This window comes from Rutilus rutilus, assembly GCF_951802725.1.
Source record: "Rutilus rutilus genome assembly, chromosome: 6".
In the NCBI taxonomy this organism is placed as follows: domain Eukaryota; kingdom Metazoa; phylum Chordata; class Actinopteri; order Cypriniformes; family Leuciscidae; genus Rutilus; species Rutilus rutilus.
The window spans coordinates 40,996,377-41,018,881 of record NC_140214.1 but is presented as its reverse complement, the minus strand read 5'-3'; the positions used below and the strand labels follow the sequence as shown (position 1 = coordinate 41,018,881).

The following is a 22,505-nucleotide window of genomic DNA, read 5'->3' as shown; positions in this document are numbered from 1 at the left end:
ACACACGTTTATACAGTAACTACTCAACAGAACATAGCTTTCATATATTACGAGGGATGGGTCATAAAGGTGAGCCAACGCCTCTCTTACTTTCCCACTGCTTCTCTAGTGCGATACAGGTGTGGCTGCTCAAATACCCCCATGACTACAGCCGCTCTGTTGCCACTTGTTGTGTTTTCTTTCAATGCGTAAAGCTTTTCATGACAACACATTACTCACACTGTCTTCTGGCACACCCTTGGCAGTGAATTCTGCTTGCCTAAACTCCCTGGCAATGCAGGCATTTTGGTTGGGTTTTGATTAGATTACATCTTTTATTTCTCCAGAGACCGACCACTGAAGGAGGAATGCGATTTATTTGCAAGCAAGTGTGACTGTGTATCTAAGCGGAACTTGAAAAGGTCAAAGTACAGAATACATCTAGGCACCATGCCAATGAAACATTTGGATAACCCATTCAGTGATTGACAGTAAAACTTCCCAGCAGCTGATAACTCATCCGATACCTCAGAAGATGACATGCAAATAATGATTTCATCAACCACAGTACCAAAGACTAGCCCATTTTCTCTTCTTTATTAGTGGATATCGCAATCACAAAAGACAAAAGCTGAGGAAAATTAATTTATGACCCATCGACTTTTGGATTCCTGCCATTAAAAAGCAAACAATTCCTGAAACAGCACATGGTAAAGCTAACACAAAAACATCAAGCCATTATTTAACTAACAGATATTTTAATAAATCAGTATTATGAAAGTAGAGAACACTTTATTTCGATGGTCTACATTAGACATTCTACTAACTACAAGTGACTTTGGAACTACATCTCAACTTATTCTACTAACCCTAACAGTCTACTAATACTCTACTGAGAGTTAGTTGACATGTAGTTGTAAATTAGTTGACATGCAGTTGCATATTAATGAGTTAGCTGACATAGTTGCATATTAATGAGTTAGTTGACATGCAGTTGCAAATTAATGAGTTAGTTGACATGCAGTTGCAAATGAATGAGTTAGTTTACATGCAGTTGCATATTAATGAGTAAGTTGACGTAGTTTCAAATGAAGGATGTAGTTGACATGTAGTTGCATATTAATGAGAGTTGACATGCAGTTGCAAATTAATTATAGCTGACATGTAGTTGCATATTAATGAGTTAGTTTACATGCAGTTGAATATTAATGAGTTAGTTTACATGCAGTTGTATATTAAGGAGTTAGTTGACATGTAGTTGCATATTAATGAGAGGTAGTTGACATGTAGTTGCATATTAATGAGTAAGTTGACATGCAGTTGCAAATTAATTATAGTTGACATGTAGTTGCATATTAATGAGTTAGTTTACATGCAGTTGCATATTAAGGAGTTAGTTGACATGTAGTTGCATATTAATGAGAGGTAGTTGACATGTAGTTGCATATTAATGAGAGTTGACATGCAGTTGCAAATTAATAATAGTTGACATGTAGTTGCATATTAATGAGTTAGTTGACATGCAGTTGCATATTAAGGAGTTAGTTTACATGCAGTTTCAAATGAAGGAGTTAGTTGACATGTAGTTGCATATTAATGAGAGGTAGTTGACATGTAGTTGCATATTAATGAGTAAGTTGACATGTAGTTGCAAATTAATTAGTTGACATGCAGCTGCAAATTAATGAGTTAGTTGACATGTAGTTGCATATTAATGAGTTAGTTTACACACAGTTGCAAATGAAGGAGTTAGTTGACATGTAGTTGCATATTAATGAGAGTTAGTTGACGTAGTTGCAAATTAATGAGAATTAATTAACATGTAGTTGCAAATTAATGAGAATTAATTAACATGCAGTAGCAAATGAAGGAGTTAGTTGACAAGTAGTTAAATATTAATGAGAGTTAGTTTACATGTGGTTGCAAATGAAGGAGTTAGTTGACATGTAGTTGCATATTAATAAGAGTTAGTTGCAAATTAATGAGAATTAATTAACATGAAGTTGCAAATTAATGAGAGGTAGTTGACATGTAGTTGCAAATTAATGAGAGTTAGTTGCAAATTAATGAGAATTAATTAACATGTAGTTGCAATTTAATGTGAGTTAGGTGACATGTAGTTGAAAGTTACTTATAGTTAGAAGAATGTCTAAATTGGACTATCGAAATAAAATGTAACCTAAAAGTATAATATTATATTTCCTACCCAACCTGCAAAACCCCTGGGAACAAAAACCAGTCTCTGCCATGATAGCTTTTGTCTTAATGCCAAGGTGGTTTTATTGTGTTAATCTGGTTACCAAGAAAACAACAACATACAAACCACAAGCATTTCATTTGGATGTTTAAATCAAAACCTTATCATTACTGAGACATAACATTTGTAAGAACCTGCCTGTGTGATTCACAGCAACAGCCTCCTCTATACAGCATTTGTATTTTTAATCGGAGACTGTTGAGAAAACTGTAAAATAAGTCAATATATAAGCACAATAAGTGTCTGCTGTATATCACATGAGTGCGTTTATGACTCACAGCTGGGATCGAAGGTTGAGGACTTTAATGAAAGGGTGTGTCCAGCATCTCTTTTCTGGCATCTGAGGTGAACATTCACACACTGACCGCAAACATGACAAAAGCCAGGGCAGATATCAATGCGAACAACATGAAGGAACTGAACTGCCCCAGTCGGCCCTAGAGGAATTAATAAAATACAACAAAACTAGCAAGCAAATAATACACATTTGTGACATTTTGACATCCCAGATCAAAAATCAAATAAAAGGCAGTGCAGCAATGAATTTAGCATACTGAATGTGAATACAAGTAAAAACGTGTTCTCCAAGCAAACCATAAGCACATGTTAATAAGAGTCCCAACCACTGCCTTTCAATCCACATTTCAGTGTTCAATTCAATTTCTGGAAACATAAATACATTATAAACTTACTGGAAAAAATAATAATCCTGTAACACTATAACCACTACTCTACTGTCACCACTAGATGGCAGGCTTATTTAAATTATGCTAATCCACAAATATTAGAGCAGTTTCGGTTTAAAACACACATACACACAGTCTCGGTTACTTAAATTTCCTATTATCACTGTAAAACTGCTTTGAAACCATATTGTTAAAAGTGCTATATAAATAAAGGTGACTTGACTATCTCTCTCTCTCTCTCTCTCTCTCTCTCTCTCTATATATATATATACATATATATATGTGTATGTGTGTGTGTGTGTGTGTGTGTGTGTGTGTGTATGTATTTACACAAAACAAATTACATTTATGCATAAGCCTGCCTGTGTAAAACAGGAGCAACAGGAGCAGTTTTATGGAATTACTATTATGTTCAATGCAGCGTAACATATAGGCTAAATAAAAACGATCTTTGGTCTTGTTTAACACTAGACTCAGACTTATGTATTGTCATTTAAATAGTCTTGCAACCAGTTTGGCCAGTAGAGAGCAGCAATTACTGCATAATGAAACCAGCAGTATCACCCTCGCACTAAAAGATTTGATTAAACTATTAGGCTATTATTAAAGAGCATTAATTGCTTGGTTCTTTAAAATATAATGTTTCCTCTAAAACAGCAAGTAGGCCTAGCTATTACAGGCTACTCAGAACCCGCTGAGCAGAAGTTGAGCACACACACACACACACACACACACACACACACACAGTTTTAATGAATGCCAGCAGTGAGTGCGTGTTGACGGGGGTGTTGATCTGAGATCCGCCATCGCTCGGTCCGGACCATCACCGGAGAGCGCGAGGGAACGCGACGGAACGCGTTAAAACACTCGCGTCAGAAGACAGATTCCTGAGCGCGTGAGTGGATCATGACGCGTGTCTCAGTGTAATGTCACGCGCAGCGGGTCTGTGTGTGTGTGTGTGTGTGTGTGTGTGTCTGGACAGGTGTGTTACCTGTGGCTGTGAGTGAGTGAATGCTGGAAATGGACGCGGAATTGAATCGCAGTCTTTGAACATTGTTGTTTTTCTTCTCGACTACAGGAACGCGTTTGGAGACCAAGAGTGGGCCAAGCCGGTGACTTTACTCTATTGATTGATCGCGAACAGTCCGTGACGCTTTGTGAACGGGTGAAGACACGCAAACCACTCCCTGAGCACCGCACGCGAAGCTCTCCGTGCGTTTGATCGGTGTGAACGCGGGGAGTGTGTGTGTGTGTGTGTTTGCCGCAGTATGTGTGAGACGGTGATGGCCGTGTCTCATCAGCTGGACATCGAGCCTCATCCACCGGAGAACGGCTTCGTCACCCCCGAAACCAGCAACGCGCCCGGCTTACTCACGCAGATCGACGCCCGCGTCCTGCCAAGCGTGGGCGGATTCGGGAAGTATCAGAAACAGCTGATCGTTTTAACATGTATCCCGGCCATTTTCATTGGCTTCAGCCAGTTTTCGGACAATTTTCTCCTGGCTCAGCCTCAGCCGAACACACCGTGCGCGCGATTGCAGCCCAACAACAACGCGCTCGCGACTGTCGCGCCGCGCGAGATGCTCTCCGGCGTCAGTAATGATAGCAGCGGCACCGAGGCGCCGTGCATCTGTGTGCCATCGGGGAATGACCTGGAAAATGGACTAGAGAGAAATGTGGTGACCAAGGTAAGAGTGCGCGTGTGAAAACAGCAGCAACATTCATGCAGTTCCAGGTCTGGCAGGCAGTTTCAAATATAGAAAACATATAGCTTTAATGTGCAATTTTCATGCTAAGAGGACCCATGAGTGCATGTGTAAAGGTGGGTTTGTTTACAAAGCGTGCAATACAGCTCTCTGTACACACACACACACACACACACACACACACACACACACACACACACACACACACACACACACATAGGGGAAGAATGGCATTGCTGACAGAGATGAATATGAGTAATCTGCATGAACAGCCGTCACGGGGTGTCATGTCACTGGGTTCCCTCATGCTGACCAGTGACATAACCACCAAATAAATCAACAGCACCCTTTTAACCACTGCTGTCCTGCCCTTCGGCCTCCATTAGCCGGTCAGTGTGTGTTGTGCAATGAGGAATATGGGTCAACAAACCCTAAGGATTACACAGTAGCCTTCTGAGATAAGAAAAAGCCACCATGGGCTTTACGAGTTTATCATATTAGTGTCACATTATGTCCTTCCCCAGATAATCTTCATCTTTTTTTTGAAGATTCTCTGCCTGGATGCTCGTATTACGATGGCAGATTAAGTGTGAGTAACTCTGGGGACACAGCCATTTTAGATTAGTTGTGTCCGAATCAAAAACGATAAAAGTTGTTTTCTCAAATGTGAATAAAGTAGGTAAGCCGTGCACATGGCCTGCCATGGTCGTGAATCAGCAAACCTGTACAAAAGCATCGGTTTACCAATGGCCTGTTGGCATGCCTGTCAAAAGTGAGCCATTGTTTAGAAACTATGATCCATATGTTCAGTGATGGCTGCTTGAACACATGCTGTGATGTGAATTCAGCTTTTGGTTTCTTTAACCTGACCTCCGAAATTGAGTTAGAGATATTGGACAGTCAGTCTTTTTTTGGTTCGTGTCATCAAAAGATGATTTGACGTGAGATATTAACTTGAGTTGACATTTTATTAGCTCACTTGATAAACTCAGAACTATAAAAAGTAGTTGCTCTTTTAGGGGCTTCAGGAACAGGGTTGCCTTTGGAAAGAAATGCCGTCTGATTGGGTGTAATTCTATCAGGTCTGTCTGTCAAAACATGTGCAATAGATATGGAAAGATGTGCAGGCCATTTAAACCTTTTTAAACATGCGAGGTTCCTTACATGAAGCACATCAGACATGGCAAACAGAAGCTCAAACATGCGTGATCATCATTGGTTCCTGCATGTCAAGAAAGTTTGAGCTTCTGTTTACTGTATTTGATGTGCTTTATGAATGTGCGTTTATCGATGTTCATATGTGAATAAAATGATAGTTATATAAACTGATCGATCTAGTGCTGGGCAATTAATCGTGATTAATCGCATGCAAAATAAAGCTTTGTGTTTACATATGCGTGTGTACTGTGTATATTATTTTGTATATATAAATACACAAACATGGATGTATATATTTAAGATTTTTTTTTTTATATATAAAATAATTATATATATAATATAAATTATGTATATATTTATATACAGTATATACATGCAAATATCTCTTAAATATATACATGCATATGTGTGTATTTATATATATATATATATATATATATACACAGTACACACACATATGTAAACACAAAGCTTTATTTTGCATGCGATTAATCACGATTAATTCCCCAGCACTAGAATAAACTGATAGTTATATAAACTGATCGTGTCTCTTCTGAAGACTTGGATTGAACCACTTGATTAATGTGGATTACTTTATCATATAGTCTTTGTTTACTTTTTAAAGCTAGACTTTGAATGGATAGACAAAAAAATGATGAGAGGATATTAAAAATATCATTATTCAATGAAAGTCTTAAAACAACATGAGGGAGAGTAAATGATGACAGTATTTGTATTGTTGGGTGCCAGGAATGTTGCCATATCCATAGTTTAACTGATTTAGAGCATAAGTGTGTGTGTTGTAGTGTTTGTCAGGCCAGTGTCCTCATCCTCCACAGCCGGTTCTCTGTGTTCAGGGATGAAGGATTGGTTTCAGGTTGGACTGGAAAGGGCATCTGTGAACTCCTGAAGCGACCCCATGCCGAGGCCTGTCACATGAAGCTAGTTGAACAAACTCTGAGTTTCACAGTCGGGTTAGAGTTGACAAAACCATACAAATCCAACCGGGTTTAGATCAGATTAAACATGCTCACGAAGCTCGGTATAAACACTCTCAGGTTTGATCCAGAGGTCGTGATTAACTCTGAAGTGCGTGCAGCTGAAGGAGTGACATCATCAGTGACCAGCCAATCACAGGGAACATGGAGAGCGTCGGTTTGATTCACTTCTCTTCTCAAGATTAGAGATCATTATGAAACATATCGTGAAATTAAACGCATTTACAAGGCAGGAATACACACCGCTGCTGCAGTGAGAGTTTGAGGAGCAGCTAAAAGACAATATCTGACTATATCAATGCATGATGTGAATCAAAGTAATAGGCCTTATCATTTATATAGTTTCATAAAGAGCTCAGAAGAAACAGGTACGCTTAATCTGTCTAAAAGCTTATATTAAAGCTTTTATTTATATATGTTTATATTAATTTAAAAGCAAAGGGTAAGATTAGTTTAATTATGTGAATATGTTAAATGAATAATACATGATTACAATTCATTAATATCATAAATAATTAGCAGCAAAAGATGGGCAATGTTCTCTCTAACAGTTTATCCACTCTAAGCTGCTGTAATTGGAGCGAGGGACACAGGGGGCGGGGCTTTATTGCATCAGACACATGTCACTTTACTCACAGCTGATTGGTCCAGCTTGGGTTTGCGGATAACCTGTTCCGGAGCAGGTTAGCCGTGTAGCGTAAGTTACCATGGTCATTAAACCTGCTAAAAACCAATCCACCTTCTTGAGCCTGAAAAACCAGAGTTTGCTCAAACTAATCTCAAACTTATCTGGGGATCAGCTGAAACAGCTTCATGCAACAGGCATCGGGCGTTGTGTTTTACAGCTGAGAGACCTGATACGATGACCCCTGTTCTCCAAAACCTGTTCAGCACCTCGTCAGGCGCTGTAATGAGTGTAGCTGAAGTGAAGCTGAAGTTCTGCTTTCTTCCTAACATCATCTTCTTCTTCCAACTCTCGGGGAAACAGTAACACTTGGTTTCTGCTCAAGCCAGTGGCAGGATCTGTTCTGCTTTTCTCCATCTTCATCTGTCTTTAGTGTGTAATGTTGCTGTTTGAGAGTGAAAAAGTTCTTCTCTATATCAGTGTCAGTGTTTCTGAACTCCTGAAACGCCTCCATTGTAGTCTTGAGTTTCTTCCGGGAACGAACACGTCACAATATTCCTCATTATAATAATTAATGCGCAGAATAAAGGGGCGGGGCCTGGTTGAGTTAGTTAGTAGTGTGTTAAACTGGTGGTTATGGTAAGGGGCGGGACATTTCCCAAACACACTCGAAGCTCTCGACCAATCACAACACACTGCTCCAGCCGACCAATCAGAGCACAGTGTGCTTTTCAGAAGGAGGGGCTTCATAGAGACAGGAAGTAAACAGAGCGTTACTGACAGACTGGGAAGAGAGGAGCCGCAACAATGGAGGATATGAGGAGAATAATCAACATTCAAGCAGGAAAACCTGTTCTAGAAGAGCCTGAATACAGGACTTTTAGAAAGGGCATAATAGATTTACTTAATTAAATCTTTATGGATCTCATTTGCTGCTTTAAAAAAACAAAACAAGTTGTACAACAAATTCAGTACATTTGAGAACTATGTTGAACATAAACACTGGGTTTGTTTCTCATTTACCATAATCTAATGTAATCTTGTACAAAGCGCCTGTCTTCTGTATATTTGAGCTGTTTTCTGTATTAATAGACACTTGCTGCTCCGTACAAAGTCCGAGCCGGAGAACGTCACGGATTCTTTCCATGATGACCTCTAAAAACAAAGCTGACATTTATGCCAGAAGAGCTTTTTTTTTTAGCAATTATTTAGTACATATTCAGTCCCCTCTCCTCCACTGACCAGATCGTAAGTCTTGTGACGTAAATAAACCTGCGCATATTCGCATATAAAACATAAGCATATACAACTATACATGAATCCGATTGAGAAAATAGTCTGATTCAAGCGTTTACACGCTTTCATGGTTTTTCATGTTTTGTAGTATTTCCCCTGCTTTAGCTCTAATTCAACAGGCGCTTTTCATGTCTAATGCAAAAACATTAATGTATGATGGCAATTGGTATCTTTTGTTGAGTGTTTGTGTCTTTTAGAAGCCGACTTTTCTGACGGTGTACGCAGACACCATGTTTTGCATAAGTGATGCAATAGCTTCGGTTATTTCCTTGAGCATTTGAGCTCCTCTCATAAGGATGACGCTCTCAAATACCCGAATGATCAATATTTGTTCAGTTGAGTCAGGTTGGCTTCGAGGTGTGCTTGTGTTTGTTGTTTTGAGGGACTTGGTCGACTCTCATGCATTGGTCATGTAGGTTTTTATGGCGCTGTCTGAAATGTTTGTAGCATTGCACACACACAGTTTCGTTGTAATAATCATTTGACAGGTCTTGGAAACGTCTTGCCCATAGTGTCCCAAACTACTGATGGACAGTTTCTTTTTGACATGAAGTCATATTCATATAGTGTCCTCTCATTTGCCTCCCAATTATTTCCATTATTTCACGATTTCTAGTATTTGTACAGGCTTTATTTCTGTGTTGTAATAATTAGCAATTCGTTAAGCATAATTAAGCTGTATTTCAGCCACCTCTTACCAAAGCTCACCAAGAGAAACCTTTACAGTGTGCGCAGAAATACACGAAGACTTTAAATAGTTTTATTGACTGACGAATGCTGTGCTGCAATGGATGGTGTAGAGATGATGGGTTTCTGGATGGTTGGCGGATGTCCTCCATGTTCCAACATTTGGGCTGGGATATTGAAAAATGACTTCTGCAAGAAATGTGGACTTTCTGCTATGGTATAAAAAGAAATAAAAGGATTCTCATTCAGGACAATGCACTATCCCATGCTGCAAAAAAAAAACACCACAGCAATAAAACTGTTTGACAATGTATTTCTACACCCACTGCAATATTATGTTAATATATTGTTTTTAATAGGTTTAGGTTTAGTTAACGATAATAACCCTGCACCAAATTCATCCCAAGAACAGAGTGCAAGATCCTTTACAAAGTCTCAAAGAACTCCCGACTCGATCAGATCAATTATAAAATCAAACTCTGCCGTGCTGACTGGTAAAACACTGAAGTACAGCACGCTATTGGCACTCTCATAACCCTCGACGTGCATTTCTCAGTTATCTGATAACAGTGTTTCCCTGTAAATGCACTGTAATTATATGCACAGCGTTAAACTCCCAGTGGATCTTGGCACATCCCTAAGGAGAAGCAGGTTTACTGGGAGTCTCTGCTCCACTGAAGAGAATGAACAGTTTCACATTGGGTATAAAAGAAGCTCATACCAGCTGTGAGGAATGATAATGCTCCAGAACCTGCGGAATGATCGGCTTTGCAATGTTTAGGAGGAAAGGAGGAATGTGTTAATAGAGGATAGAAAAAAAGATATGCACAAAAATAACTTGATTCAGTCATGGACACGGTTGACACATGTTATCTCTACTCAAATCCTTCATGTAGGATGAACTTGATTGAATCGAGTTATTTGGACCTAAATCTAGCTTTTCTTTACTCATGTTCAGTGTTGGTCAGCAGAAGATGGTACTGGTTACATCCATGCTGTTCCCAAAGTAGTTGCTTTTATTTGATTAAATCCTCGAGCCAAACACACACTCGACACACTTCACCACACTGAAAATCCTCCAAAAACACCAACATAACAGAAACTCTTGTAAAACACATCATAGAGCAACAAGTCTCTCCATTTTCTCATCTTGCTAAAGATTCATATAATAACACTTTACTTCAACATTTGCTCTCCCTATCCAGCCCCATACAAAGCATGATGGGAAATGGAAATCCTGTTTTCTATATTTGATTGAGGTACTTGATACACACACACACACACACACACACACACACACACTCACCATGAAAACCGTTATCATTTCAAGTCAGTTTAACATGATGCAGTCGTGTTTGAAAGAGAACCCTGATAAAGGTGTTACATCAAAATGAGTTATTGGCATAAATGAACGATGTATTGATCTATCTTCTGGCGTGTGAAAGAGAGATTCCCTCGGACTGAGGCGGGCTGGTGGGAAAAGTCCCTGAAAATAGTGCATGTTCTTTTTCTGGGATCTCCACCGGGAGAAACCTCAGTGATTTCTAATTTCCTCTGAGGCCCGAGGGCTTCGGCTTTAATGAGATGAGGTGATGAACAGGAGAACATCACTGGGAGAAGCAGAGCTGGAGGAACTCTCTCACTGGTTTGGGTTTTGACTGGTTTTTGATCTGGAGTTTGGCTCTAATGTTGCGTTCTGATGACGAGTGCAGGATCAGGCCTGAAGGGTTCGGATTCATTGATAAGAGAGTGAATAGGATACAACTGAGTGCCTGAACCAGTTCTCTTGATGCATGAAACTGCTAGAATAGTTTCTTATGAAGCTGATATACTGGTAGAGCTTCTTTAACTCGCTGTCTTCATCAATGTAGGATAAAATACTGCTCTAAATAAAACAATCCTGTTTAATGAAAATAATCATTTTATTCTGTATAACAACTTTCAAGCCATCCATAAGTCAAGGCCGATGAATGATCGTGAAATCAAGTATATTAAATGTAAAAAGTTCTTTGAATGATAGAAGTGAAGATGCTGTCAGTGATTTCCTATTGGATTGGCAGCTTTTGATTAAATTACTTCTAGAGTGTATTAGATTATCAACTTCAGGCAGCAGAGGACACTTGAGGGCTAATCCTGACATTATGCTTTTACTGAGTGAGTGTGTGAGTGAGTGTGTTTGAGTGAGTGAGTGTGTTTGAGTGAGTGAGTGTGTTTGAGTGAGTGAGTGTGTTTGAGTGAGTGTGTTTGAGTGAGTGAGTGAGTGAGTGAGTGAGTGAGTGTGTTTGAGTGAGTGAGTGTGTTTGAGTGAGTGAGTGAGTGTGTGTGTTTGAGTGAGTGAGTGAGTGAGTGTGTTTGAGTGAGTGAGTGAGTGAGTGAGTGTGTGTGTTTGAGTGAGTGAGTGAGTGAGTGAGTGAGTGTGTTTGAGTGAGTGAGTGAGTGAGTGAGTGAGGGTGTTTGAGTGAGTGAGTGTGTTTGAGTGAGTGAGTGAGTGAGTGAGTGAGTGAGTGTGAGTGAGGGAGTTTGAGTGAGTGAGTGTGAGTGAGTGTGAGTGAGGGAGTTTGAGTGAGTGTGTTTGAGTGAGTGAGTGAGTTTGACTGAGTGAGTGTGTTTGAGTGAGTGTGAGTGAGTGAGTGAGTGAGTGAGTGAGTGAGTGAGTGAGTGAGTGAGTGAGTGAGTGAGTGAGTGAGTGAGTGTGAGTGAGGGAGTTTGAGTGAGTGTGTTTGAGTGAGTGAGTGTGTTTGAGTGAGTGAGTGTGTTTGAGTGAGTGAGTGTGTTTGAGTGAGTGAGTGAGTGTGTGTGTGTGTGTGTTTGAGTGAGTGAGTGTGTTTGAGTGAGTGAGTGTGTGTGAGTGAGTGAGTGAGTGAGTGTGAGTGAGGGAGTTTGAGTGTGTGTGTGTGTGTGTGAGTGAGTGTGTTTGAGTGAGTGAGTGAGTTTGAGTGAGTGAGTGTGTGTGAGTGAGTGTGTTTGATTGAGTGAGTGAGTTTGAGTGAGTGGGTGAGTGTGTTTGAGTGTGTGTGAGTGAGTGTGTGAGTGAGTGTGTGTGTGAGTGAGTGTGTGAGTGAGTGTGTGAGTGAGTGTGTGAGTGAGTGTGTGAGTGAGTGTGTGAGTGAGTGTGTGTGTGTGTGAGTGAGTGTGTGAGTGAGTGTGTTTGAGTGAGTGAGTGTGTGAGTGAGTGTGTTTGATTTAGTGAGTGTGAGCGAGCGAGTGAGTGTGAGTGTGAACTCCAACTGGTCAAAATCTGCAGATGGACTCTCAGCAACTAGCGCTGACTGCAAAAATCAGGGCAAAAGTCATGGTGTATTACAGCCTTAAGCTGCAAAAACAACTCATGCTAAACTTACATGACCTTACACATCTACACACCTACACATCTGCACATCTACACATCTGCACATCTACACATCTACACATCTACACTTCTGCACATCTACACATCTACACACCTACACATCTGCACATCTGCACATCTACACATCTACACATCTACACATCTACACATCTACACATCTACACATCTACACATCTACACATCTGCACATCTACACATCTACACTTCTGCACATCTACACATCTACACACCTACACATCTGCACATCTGCACATCTACACATCTACACATCTACACATCTACACATCTGCACATCTACACATCTACACATCTGCACATCTACACATCTACACTTCTGCACATCTACACATCTACACACCGGTAATGCCTGCTGGGTGAGTCTCCTCCATCAAAGTGGAGTGGAAGTGCCTGTGTCATGGATATTAACTGCACGTCAGTCAACTAGAAATAATAGTCACATGTTTAGTTGGCTGTAATTTATTGGCCTAAATATGACAATCTAAGATACAGATAACATTTAAAAAGCACATTTATTGGCCGATGTGATATATTGTGCATCCATATTCCTAGTGTACAGTCAAACCAAAAATGATTCACACACCAGATATAATTTGTGATATTGTTTCACTGGTGTGTGCAGGACACTAGTTCATTTATGTACCGTAAGTGAGGAGAGCAAAATAAAGTAAACTGTGACATATTATACACAATAATTCTTCATACAGTGACTACCAGTAACATTTATAGAAATTTGGGACCAAAAATGATTCGGACACTTTGACCTGATCATGTTTTCTTCAGTGTTTTGTCTTTAATAACTAATGATCTTTTTACACACAGACTGAACACAATGAAGCATTGCTTGGTCACTGGTTGAGCTAAACTGGTATTATCTAATTGTGTAGTTAAATTTAACAGCTGACAGATATTCAACATAATTCATGTGTGAGACAGTCTAACAGAAGATGGACAAAACCAGTCAAATATCAACTGAGTTCTGCTCATATTTCATTACCATTTTCTGGCGAATAAACCGTGATAATGTGAGAAATGTTGAAGGTGTCTGAATAAATGTTGGTTTGAGTGTATATGGCAAATAGTAAATTAAGCCTAAAACTTTACTTTGGAAATTGCTGAAATATCAAAATTACTCATTTAATACAGTATAGCAAACTAGATTGAAACAGTTTCTGAAGAAAATGTGAATAATGCTGGGTTGGAATTGTGTTGAAGGTCTGAACTATTATGACACAGGCATATTGTACTGACGATGTCATAGACACTGCGGCGTCATATAAGCAAATATGCCTTGATAGCTTAATCATTACCCATCGAGTTACGTGTTTATATCTGCAGTCCGCCTGTACTTCCTACATGCAGTGTAATTGATTATTTATTTAGAGTCTGGGATTTCCCTCCTCGTTGAAAGTGTGTGTGAGCAGCCGACATCAGATCAGCACAACTTATGAAGTGCAAATTTCAAAGTGTTCATTCTGAATAGTGTTAATGTTTCCGTCCAAAGTTGTGAATTAATTTATGCGCAAAGTTAGTATATGGCGTAAAACATTTGCAAATAAAGCATCGTTTCCATCCCATGTGTTCAAGAGAACAAAACCGTGACTTCCTGGGAAATTGGTGTAAATTTATCAGTAATAAACTGTAACTTTTCTCCATCATAAACGAGTGTGTCTCAGAGCGTCAGACGAATGGTTGGGATGCTGGTGTTCGGGAACACACTCGTGTGAAACGCTTCTGGAGGGAATTAAACCAAATCATTCTGATCACACACTTCGACTCCGGCGTTTCAGAAACACCAAACCAACATTTGAGATGCTGCGACGCCATTGGTCCACTGGTTAGTCCAGTTATCCAATCACAGCCTCTGATGAGGCAAAGTCACGTGAGGTTTTTGTTGCACATCGAGGAATTTATTCGAGAAACACGTCTCCATCGTAGTTTATGCGCATATATTATCAGATAAAAAAATGAATCCGTCTCAAGTGAGCACATTCGTTTTTTATGAGCATGTTTTGTATTTTTGCATTACCGTCCAGCGTTTTTATGCAATATCCCAAAATGCGCATAAAAATAGGTGGATGGAAACATAGCTATAGTTGCGCTCATAACATGCCACATTTTGGTCCAAATATAAGGCACAAATACATGTTTCTTTCACGAATAAGGCAATCCCAGATTGAGCTACACCAAAAAGTTATTCAAGATCTTGGAAAACGCTGAAATGATGCTGCGATGCCATTGGTCCGCTGGTTAGTCCAGTTATCCAATCACTTACAATTCCATCGTAGTTTATGTGCAAGTCTTCTCATCAGATACACAAATATCTGCCTCAATTGTGCTTTTTATGCACTTTTTTAAATTTTATTTAATGCGCCTCTTGGTGTTTCCATACTGCGTTTTTTTTTTGGTTTTTTTACCCCAAAATCAACGTAAAAATAGGTGGCTATTTAGTAGTAGTAGAGAAACCTAAACTTACTGTAGTTGTTACACATAACAGGCATTAAAAAAATGTGCAGATGAAAGATGATCAAATGACGTTGTGTATTGTTCATCATCACAGATTTTTAAAGCACATTAATTGCCATCTGAGCCTCTGATAAACCAGCTGTCCTGTTGTTTTTGAGCTAGTGATGGACATGGAAACCTGAGCTCCAGTTTCTGCAGAGACCCGTTCACACACATGCGTCCCGTCCTGTCGTGTCCTGTCCACCCACACACACACTTTATTTACCCAGCTGTTGAGATCAACTCACTGATCCTTTGGTTGGATCCACATCCGTTGGTGTGACTTGATCTTTTAGTCTGAAACGCAACATGCATATTCACAGATTTCTATTCAGACATATGAGCTGGACTCAAACTGACCGTAAAGAAATAAACTGACAGTGTATGGAAAACAAAATGTGTCTTAAAATACCACTTTATCAGACCTATCAAAAAGTTGGATTCGATTTTTCTTATGCCATAGTGTAGTCTAAAGAGGGAATTGACAGTTCTGGAATGTGGAAATGGTCTGTAATCTAGGTATTGGTCTGTAATAGGTATTTTAGTTTTGTACCCCATGCGTTTGTGTGTTTGCTGAAGACATATTTTTCTGCTGCTGTACTTTTAGTAGTACATGGAGAGACAGCGATGCTCCCTCAAAGAACTACCATGTTATCCTCATTTAGGAATGATAACTATTTTGATAATTGCTTTTGTTGATGATTCTCTTTTTTATTTGAGGTTTTTTTCTACAGACTGTATTTCTGACAAATCTGTGAATAGAATCTACTCTAGTTGACTATGATTTATTTGCATGTTTACAGTTATTAATCCCCCTAAATACAATGTATGGTTTGTCATTGTTCTCATTGCACTATGACAGTAACACATCTTCACAGGCTAAAAACAATCAGCCCTTTTTGCCTCTAACACCAGCAAAGACAATTCCCCCTTTCTCTCTCTCTCTTCCTTCCTTTCTCTCTCTCTCTCTCTCTCTCTCTCTCTCTCTCTCTCTCTCTCTCTCTCTCTCTCTCTCTCTCTCTCTCTCTCTCTCTCTCTCTCTCTCTCTCTCTCTCTCTCTCTCTCTCTCTCTCTCTCTCTCTCTCTCTCTCTCCTCTCTCTCTCTCTCTCTCTCTCATTACTCTTTCTCTGTCTTTCTCTCTTGAAGACAGAACTATGGATAACAAGAGAGCACATTCCCAATCCCACATGCAGTGCAACAAGCCAAGGCCCTGAATGATCCCCTTATCTTAAGGCCGGGACACACCAAGCTGACGAACGGGCAACATCTGGAACGGGCACATTTCAGTGTGTTTAACACCGTTGGCTCTAGTCGGCTTTCATCAGCGCTAGTTCTTTGGCGTTGGTTTGGTGTGTCCCCACCTTTAGTCTTATAACTTAAAAAAAAAGTTTTTTTTTATGAGGAAATTGTATGTTCCCTTCCTGTGTAACCTCTCCTCCCGTGTGTGTGTGTGTGTTTGTCATCACATTACTGTATGCAAATATTATCGTGATACTTGAGCACGATACGATATTATCGTGATACTTGAGCCACGGTACGATATTATCGTGATACTTGAGCCACGGTACGATATTATCGTGATACTTGAGCCGGTACGATATTATCGTGATACTTGAGCCACGGTACGATATTATCGTGATACTTGAGGCACGGTACGATATTATCGTGATACTTGAGCCACGGCACGATATTATCGTGATACTTGAGCACGGTACGATATTATCGTTATACTTGAGCCACGGTGCGATATTATCGTGATACTTGAGCCACGATACGATATTATCGTGATACTTGAGCCACGGTACGATATTATCGTGATACTTGAGCCACGATACGATATTATCATGATACTTGAGCACGGTACGATATTATCGTGATACTTGAGCCACGGTACGATATTAGCGTGATACTTGAGCCACGATACGATATTATCGTGATACTTGAGCACGGTACGATATTATCGTTATACTTGAGCCACGGTACGATATTATCGTTATACTTGAGCCACGGTACGATATTATCGTTATACTTGAGCCACGGTACGATATTATCGTGATACTTGAGCCACGGTATGATATTATCGTGATACTTGAGCCACGGTACGATATTATCATGATACTTAAGCCACGATAACAATGTCATTACTATTTTAAACATTTTGTGATATGCTGAGTATTGCAGGAACATATTGCAGTATATTGATGCAAATGTCCCCAAAAGAAATCTTTGTCCGCATATATTTTTATCTAATAAGATCAAGTTCTCATTTCACATCTTCACATCTTCACATCATCTCCTTCATTCCTTCTATGTACATTATTTTCCTTCCTCATATTTTAAACGTATAATTAGAAATGAATCAGATTAATTCGATTCACAGCGTTTCATATTTTTAAACATGTAAATGTATTCTAGCAGACCTTGAAATGAGCATATGGCACTTTAATTGCTGTTTTCTCACCACTGTCATTTTTAGATGGAAATTTAATGCAGTGTGTGATCACAACTTTCAATGTGACCGCAAACGATATGATGTTGTGTATTTACTAAAGACTCTTTAGCCTAATAAACCACACCTAAAGCATCATTTTAAACTGTTTTAAAGGTAGAAACAGGGTCATAATCGCCATTAGTTAAACGCTTCAAATGATGCCACACAGTCTCCACTACCGGCACTATGGACTTTAAAGAGGATCTGTTCTGCTTTTCTCCATCTTCATCTGTCTTTAGTGTGTAATGTTGCTGTTTGAGAGTGAAAAAGTTCTTCTCTATATCAGTGTCAGTGTTTCTGAACTCCTGAAACGCCTCCATTGTAGTCTTGAGTTTCTTCCGGGAACGAACACGTCACAATATTCCTCATTATAATAATTAATACGCAGAATAAAGGGGCGGGGCCTGGTTTAGTTAGTTAGTAGTGTGTTAAACTGGTGGTTATGGTAAGGGGTGGGACATTTCCCAAACACACTCGAAGCGCTCGACCAATCACAACACACTTCACCAGCCGACCAATCAGAGCACAGTGTGCTTTTCAGAAGGAGGGGCTTCATAGAGACAGGAAGTAAACAGAGCGTTACTGACAGACTGGGAAGAGAGGAGCTGCAACAATGGAGAATATGAGGAGAATAATCAACATTCAAGCAGGAAAACCTGTTCTAGTAGAGCCTGAACACAAACAAAAAAAGAGTGTGCACACTTCTGTTCCTAGCACAGCTTCTGAGGTGCAAAAATGCGAAAGTTTATAATCAAGCTGTAATGTGTGTAATAGTTGGAAAACACCCTGGTTTACATAACATTCACATAATGCCAAACATCTTGTTACAGTTTCACAGATAATTAACAACACCACAGGAGTTTATATTATATATAAACATAAACACTATAAATACACAGACAATTAAAGGTCTTTCATATGAAATGGTCTTAGATTTTATTATATTATATTATATTATATTATATTATATTATATTATATTATATTATATTATATTATATTATATTGACCAAGATTAAAGTTGAATAAAAAGAGAAATATTGTGTGATAAGTAATCAACAGTACAAATGTTATGATCAAGACAGGTCTATAGTTCTGCATTTCGGTTATCAGACATAAAAACAGATTATTGGGATTGGTTTTTAAAAAATCAATTTGTTGATCTCTCAATAATACGCATCTATGACTATATGTGATTCGTCTGTTCTTAAAGGGGTTTTTAATAAAAATGAATGTATGTTGTTTATTATGGCAATGGTTAGTATGTATCTAAATCTATAAATAGTATATTTCTTCCTCATACTGTGATCAGTATCCACATCAGATTGCGAACGTTTGTTTTTGTGAGTTTTGAGCTGAGAAATGAGTTTTAAATGTCTTATCAGTGTCTGTTCGGGAAACTCAGATAACCTCTGACCTTCACCGCTCCTCGAGTCTCAGTCGGCCCTCTTTAAACCAGAGGAAACCGGTGGGTCAAAAGCCCTGCGACGTCGGTTTATTAACTTCTTTATTAAGTTTACATGTACAAAATACCTTAAATATCCAGTTGCAGGACATATTTGTGCCAGAACCCCTGGAGCGTCGACCATTCCTACAGCCTGAAATGTTAAGTCATTCTCGTACTACATCTGAGAGTCGCTGCCGTTCATTTCACTGTCTGTGCGTCTCACTTCCTCTGTCTCTCATTATGTGTCTCTCATGTGGTTCTTCCCTCTGAATCATAAACTCATAAAGCATCGGCGCGAGGGCTGCCTGTGTTTCTGCGAGGTGGCTCTCACACCCGTCTGTTGCCAGGCAGAAACTATGCGGCAATCTCTGTCATTTCCTCACTGGCGCTCGATGTGTTCTGCGTATCTTCCCTTTCCCCGATTCATTTATCTGTGTGTGAGAAACACCGAGGATAGCCTGCTGCCGAGTATACTAGCCTACATATACTTACATTATTATAACATCATCTCAATCTCTGACTCTGTGATGATCCTTCATCCTTCAGCCTCTCTCTGTTCTCAAACACACATCTGTTTGAAGAGTTAGGCTGTTTTGTGAGGTTATATTTGTTTTGTAGTGTAAAGCAGCTCTTATTACTTCCCTTTATTCTTACCATGGCACCTATACTGTAAAAAAAATATTTTTATATTACACTCTAACCTTAATTCACTGTTTATCCAATTGAAATGACAGAAGTAAAACTCAAAAAAGCCCATGCTAAAAAGAGACAAAAGTATAATGAGTTGAGATTAAATTTTGCAGGGTAGTTTCTGTCAAAATATCATCATGAATGCAGTTACATGCGTATTTACTACTGTAAAACCATAATCAGGACTTTCCACTAATATGGTCAAAAAAACAAAACAAACTGTTGGTTCATTTTCTTACAATACCTGTTGAAACAAAGACGACTTGTTATGGCATCCTTTTATGACCAAAAGAGCCGATTTGATACTTTTTTCTTTTTTTTTTTACTTTGCAAATACACTGTCCGTTCTCAACCAGTATACCATAGTTACCATAGTTACCATAGTTACAAATTTAGGCACCAATGTGACTGTAGGTGTACGTTTCAGAAAATAACTGTTTTAGATATAGGGTTATGCAGGCACTCCAGAAGTAAACACAGTTAAACAGACATGAATGAATAAATAAAAAAATAATAATAATAATGAGCACTGATAATCATTTAAAATAAACTCTACAATAAAATAAAAATAATGATAAATAATTGCCAATTTTGAAAATTGATGAGCAAATTTTCACCACTTTTCAACCACTTTTGTGACCTGGATCAAACAATTAGTTGAAACCCAGCAGGCATTTCACCGTTTATTGATGGGTGAATCAAAGTCCTGGATAAAGGTTGAATCACCGTTGAGTTTTATTTCATTTTTACAAATAGAATACCTTTTAATATTAACATATTTACACAGATCTTGTTAAAAAGAGATTTACTAACCTTCTTTTGGCTTTAAAACACTATACTGTCAGGATTTTCTAAAGATGTCAATCAGTTCAGTCAACACTACAGTTTATGTAAACATAATAAACAGAATGAAAGGATCATCATTCACGATAATGCTACTTTTTGGGTGACAATTTTATGTAATGTCCACTTTTTTTGTAACTTTTGTTTTTTATTAGTTTAAAGTATGAGATAAAGAAGATAATTACCATGTAAACAGAAAAAGGAGAGAAAATAATATACATATAGCATATAATACACACACACACACACACACACACACACACGGACACACGCAAATATACATACTTATCAACGTTGAAAACAGTTTTTGCTGCATAACATTTTTTTCAGGATTCTTTGGTGAATAGTTCAATGAACAGCATTTATTAAAGCATTTTATTACATAGAAATCTTTTGTAACAATGTAAATGTTTTCACTGTCACAATTTAATGCGTCCTTGATGAATAAAAGTATTGATTCCTCTCTTTTCTCTCTCTTTTCTCTCTCTTTTCTCTCTTACCACAAATGTTTGAATGGCATCATTGTTTCGACACAAACATGAAGCAGCACAACTGTTTTCAACACTGATAATAATCATAAATGTTTTATGATCATCAAATCATCATATTAGAGTGATTTGTGAAGGATCATGTGACACTGAAGACTGGAGTAATGATGCTGAGAATTCAGCTTTGATCACAGGAATAAATTACACTGCACTATATATTCACATACAAAACAGCTGATTTACAGTACAAAAATATTTCACTGTTTTTTTGATCAAATAAATGCAGCCTTAGGAGCGCAGAAGAGACTTATATCAAAAATATTAAAACATTTGCAATATTTCCAAATGTTTGACAGGTTTTAAATGGTGGAAGGTCGGGGTCACCAAGTTTTTGGGAACTGAATATTGAATCTTTTTGCTAATGGAAAAAAGTTTAAATATTTTGTTACCAATGATTTGAGTAGCAGATTTCGTCAAAATTATGACTAGGTATTTTTCATGCAGTGGCAATTTTTTGACAAAATAGTTTATAGTTATATATGAAAATGTTTTGTTAGAAATTACCATGGTGAAAATTTAGTTTTAAAACTTTAAATCAAGCATTTTAATCCACAGTATTATTAAAGTAAATTATACTTCTGTCTGAATGCAATCCAACAACAACAACAACAACAAAATTCAGTTTCAACAAATGCCCTGTTCTGTATGACGTGTTCGCGTGTCGTTTAGATGAAAACAGAGATGCGTGACTGTTCACGTCCTCAGAGAACTCGTAACTGCAACTTGTAAACTGGGAATTTTCTGACAGCTCCTCCTTGTACCACCTGACCTCTGCAGAGTCATTCAGGTGTTGATAGAGTTGCCATAGAAACGCTTCAGAGAAACAGGAGTGTAGCTAATCAGAAACCATGGAAACAAACTATGAACTAGAACTCAGTCATGACAAAGAAACCAAACAGAAGAAGACAATGACACTGTATGATAGTGCCAGTGAGTAATGTGTGTGAGTACGGTTTAATCCTGAAGCATGTGCCGGGCGTGGCTCAGTCGTCACACAATAGAGGAGAGTGCTTTCTCTTTGTGTGTGTGTGGAGCTGGAAACACACTCTGATTAAACACACTTCAGCTAGCGGAGCGAGTTTTGTTCCTCTAGAAAATGTGATATGAGTTTTGTCTCGCTGTACGCCTGCTTTGGAAACGTTTGTTCAGCATTATAGAGCATTTGTGCAACATATCAAAGTGCAAACCGTGCGGATTTGACTGGGTTTGGTGGGTTTTTTTT

General features: G+C 38.7%; 1 protein-coding gene across 2 annotated transcripts in view; it reads left to right on the top strand.

Moving 5' to 3' along the window:
• The first annotated feature begins 3,673 nt into the window (after positions 1 to 3,673).
• LOC311291337 (solute carrier family 22 member 23) overlaps positions 3,674 to 22,505 on the top strand; it is a 52,490-nt gene continuing 33,658 nt past the window's right edge. The window contains exons 1-2 of one of the 2 annotated variants that reach the window (XM_084410309.1): positions 3,674 to 3,817; positions 4,001 to 4,610. In XM_084410309.1, the coding sequence (XP_084266435.1) occupies positions 4,191 to 4,610 (420 nt within the window). In that variant the 5' untranslated portion in view covers positions 3,674 to 3,817; positions 4,001 to 4,190. Of the gene's footprint in view, positions 4,611 to 22,505 lie in introns of both variants that reach the window. The other variant, XM_084410308.1, reaches the window with a different exon arrangement.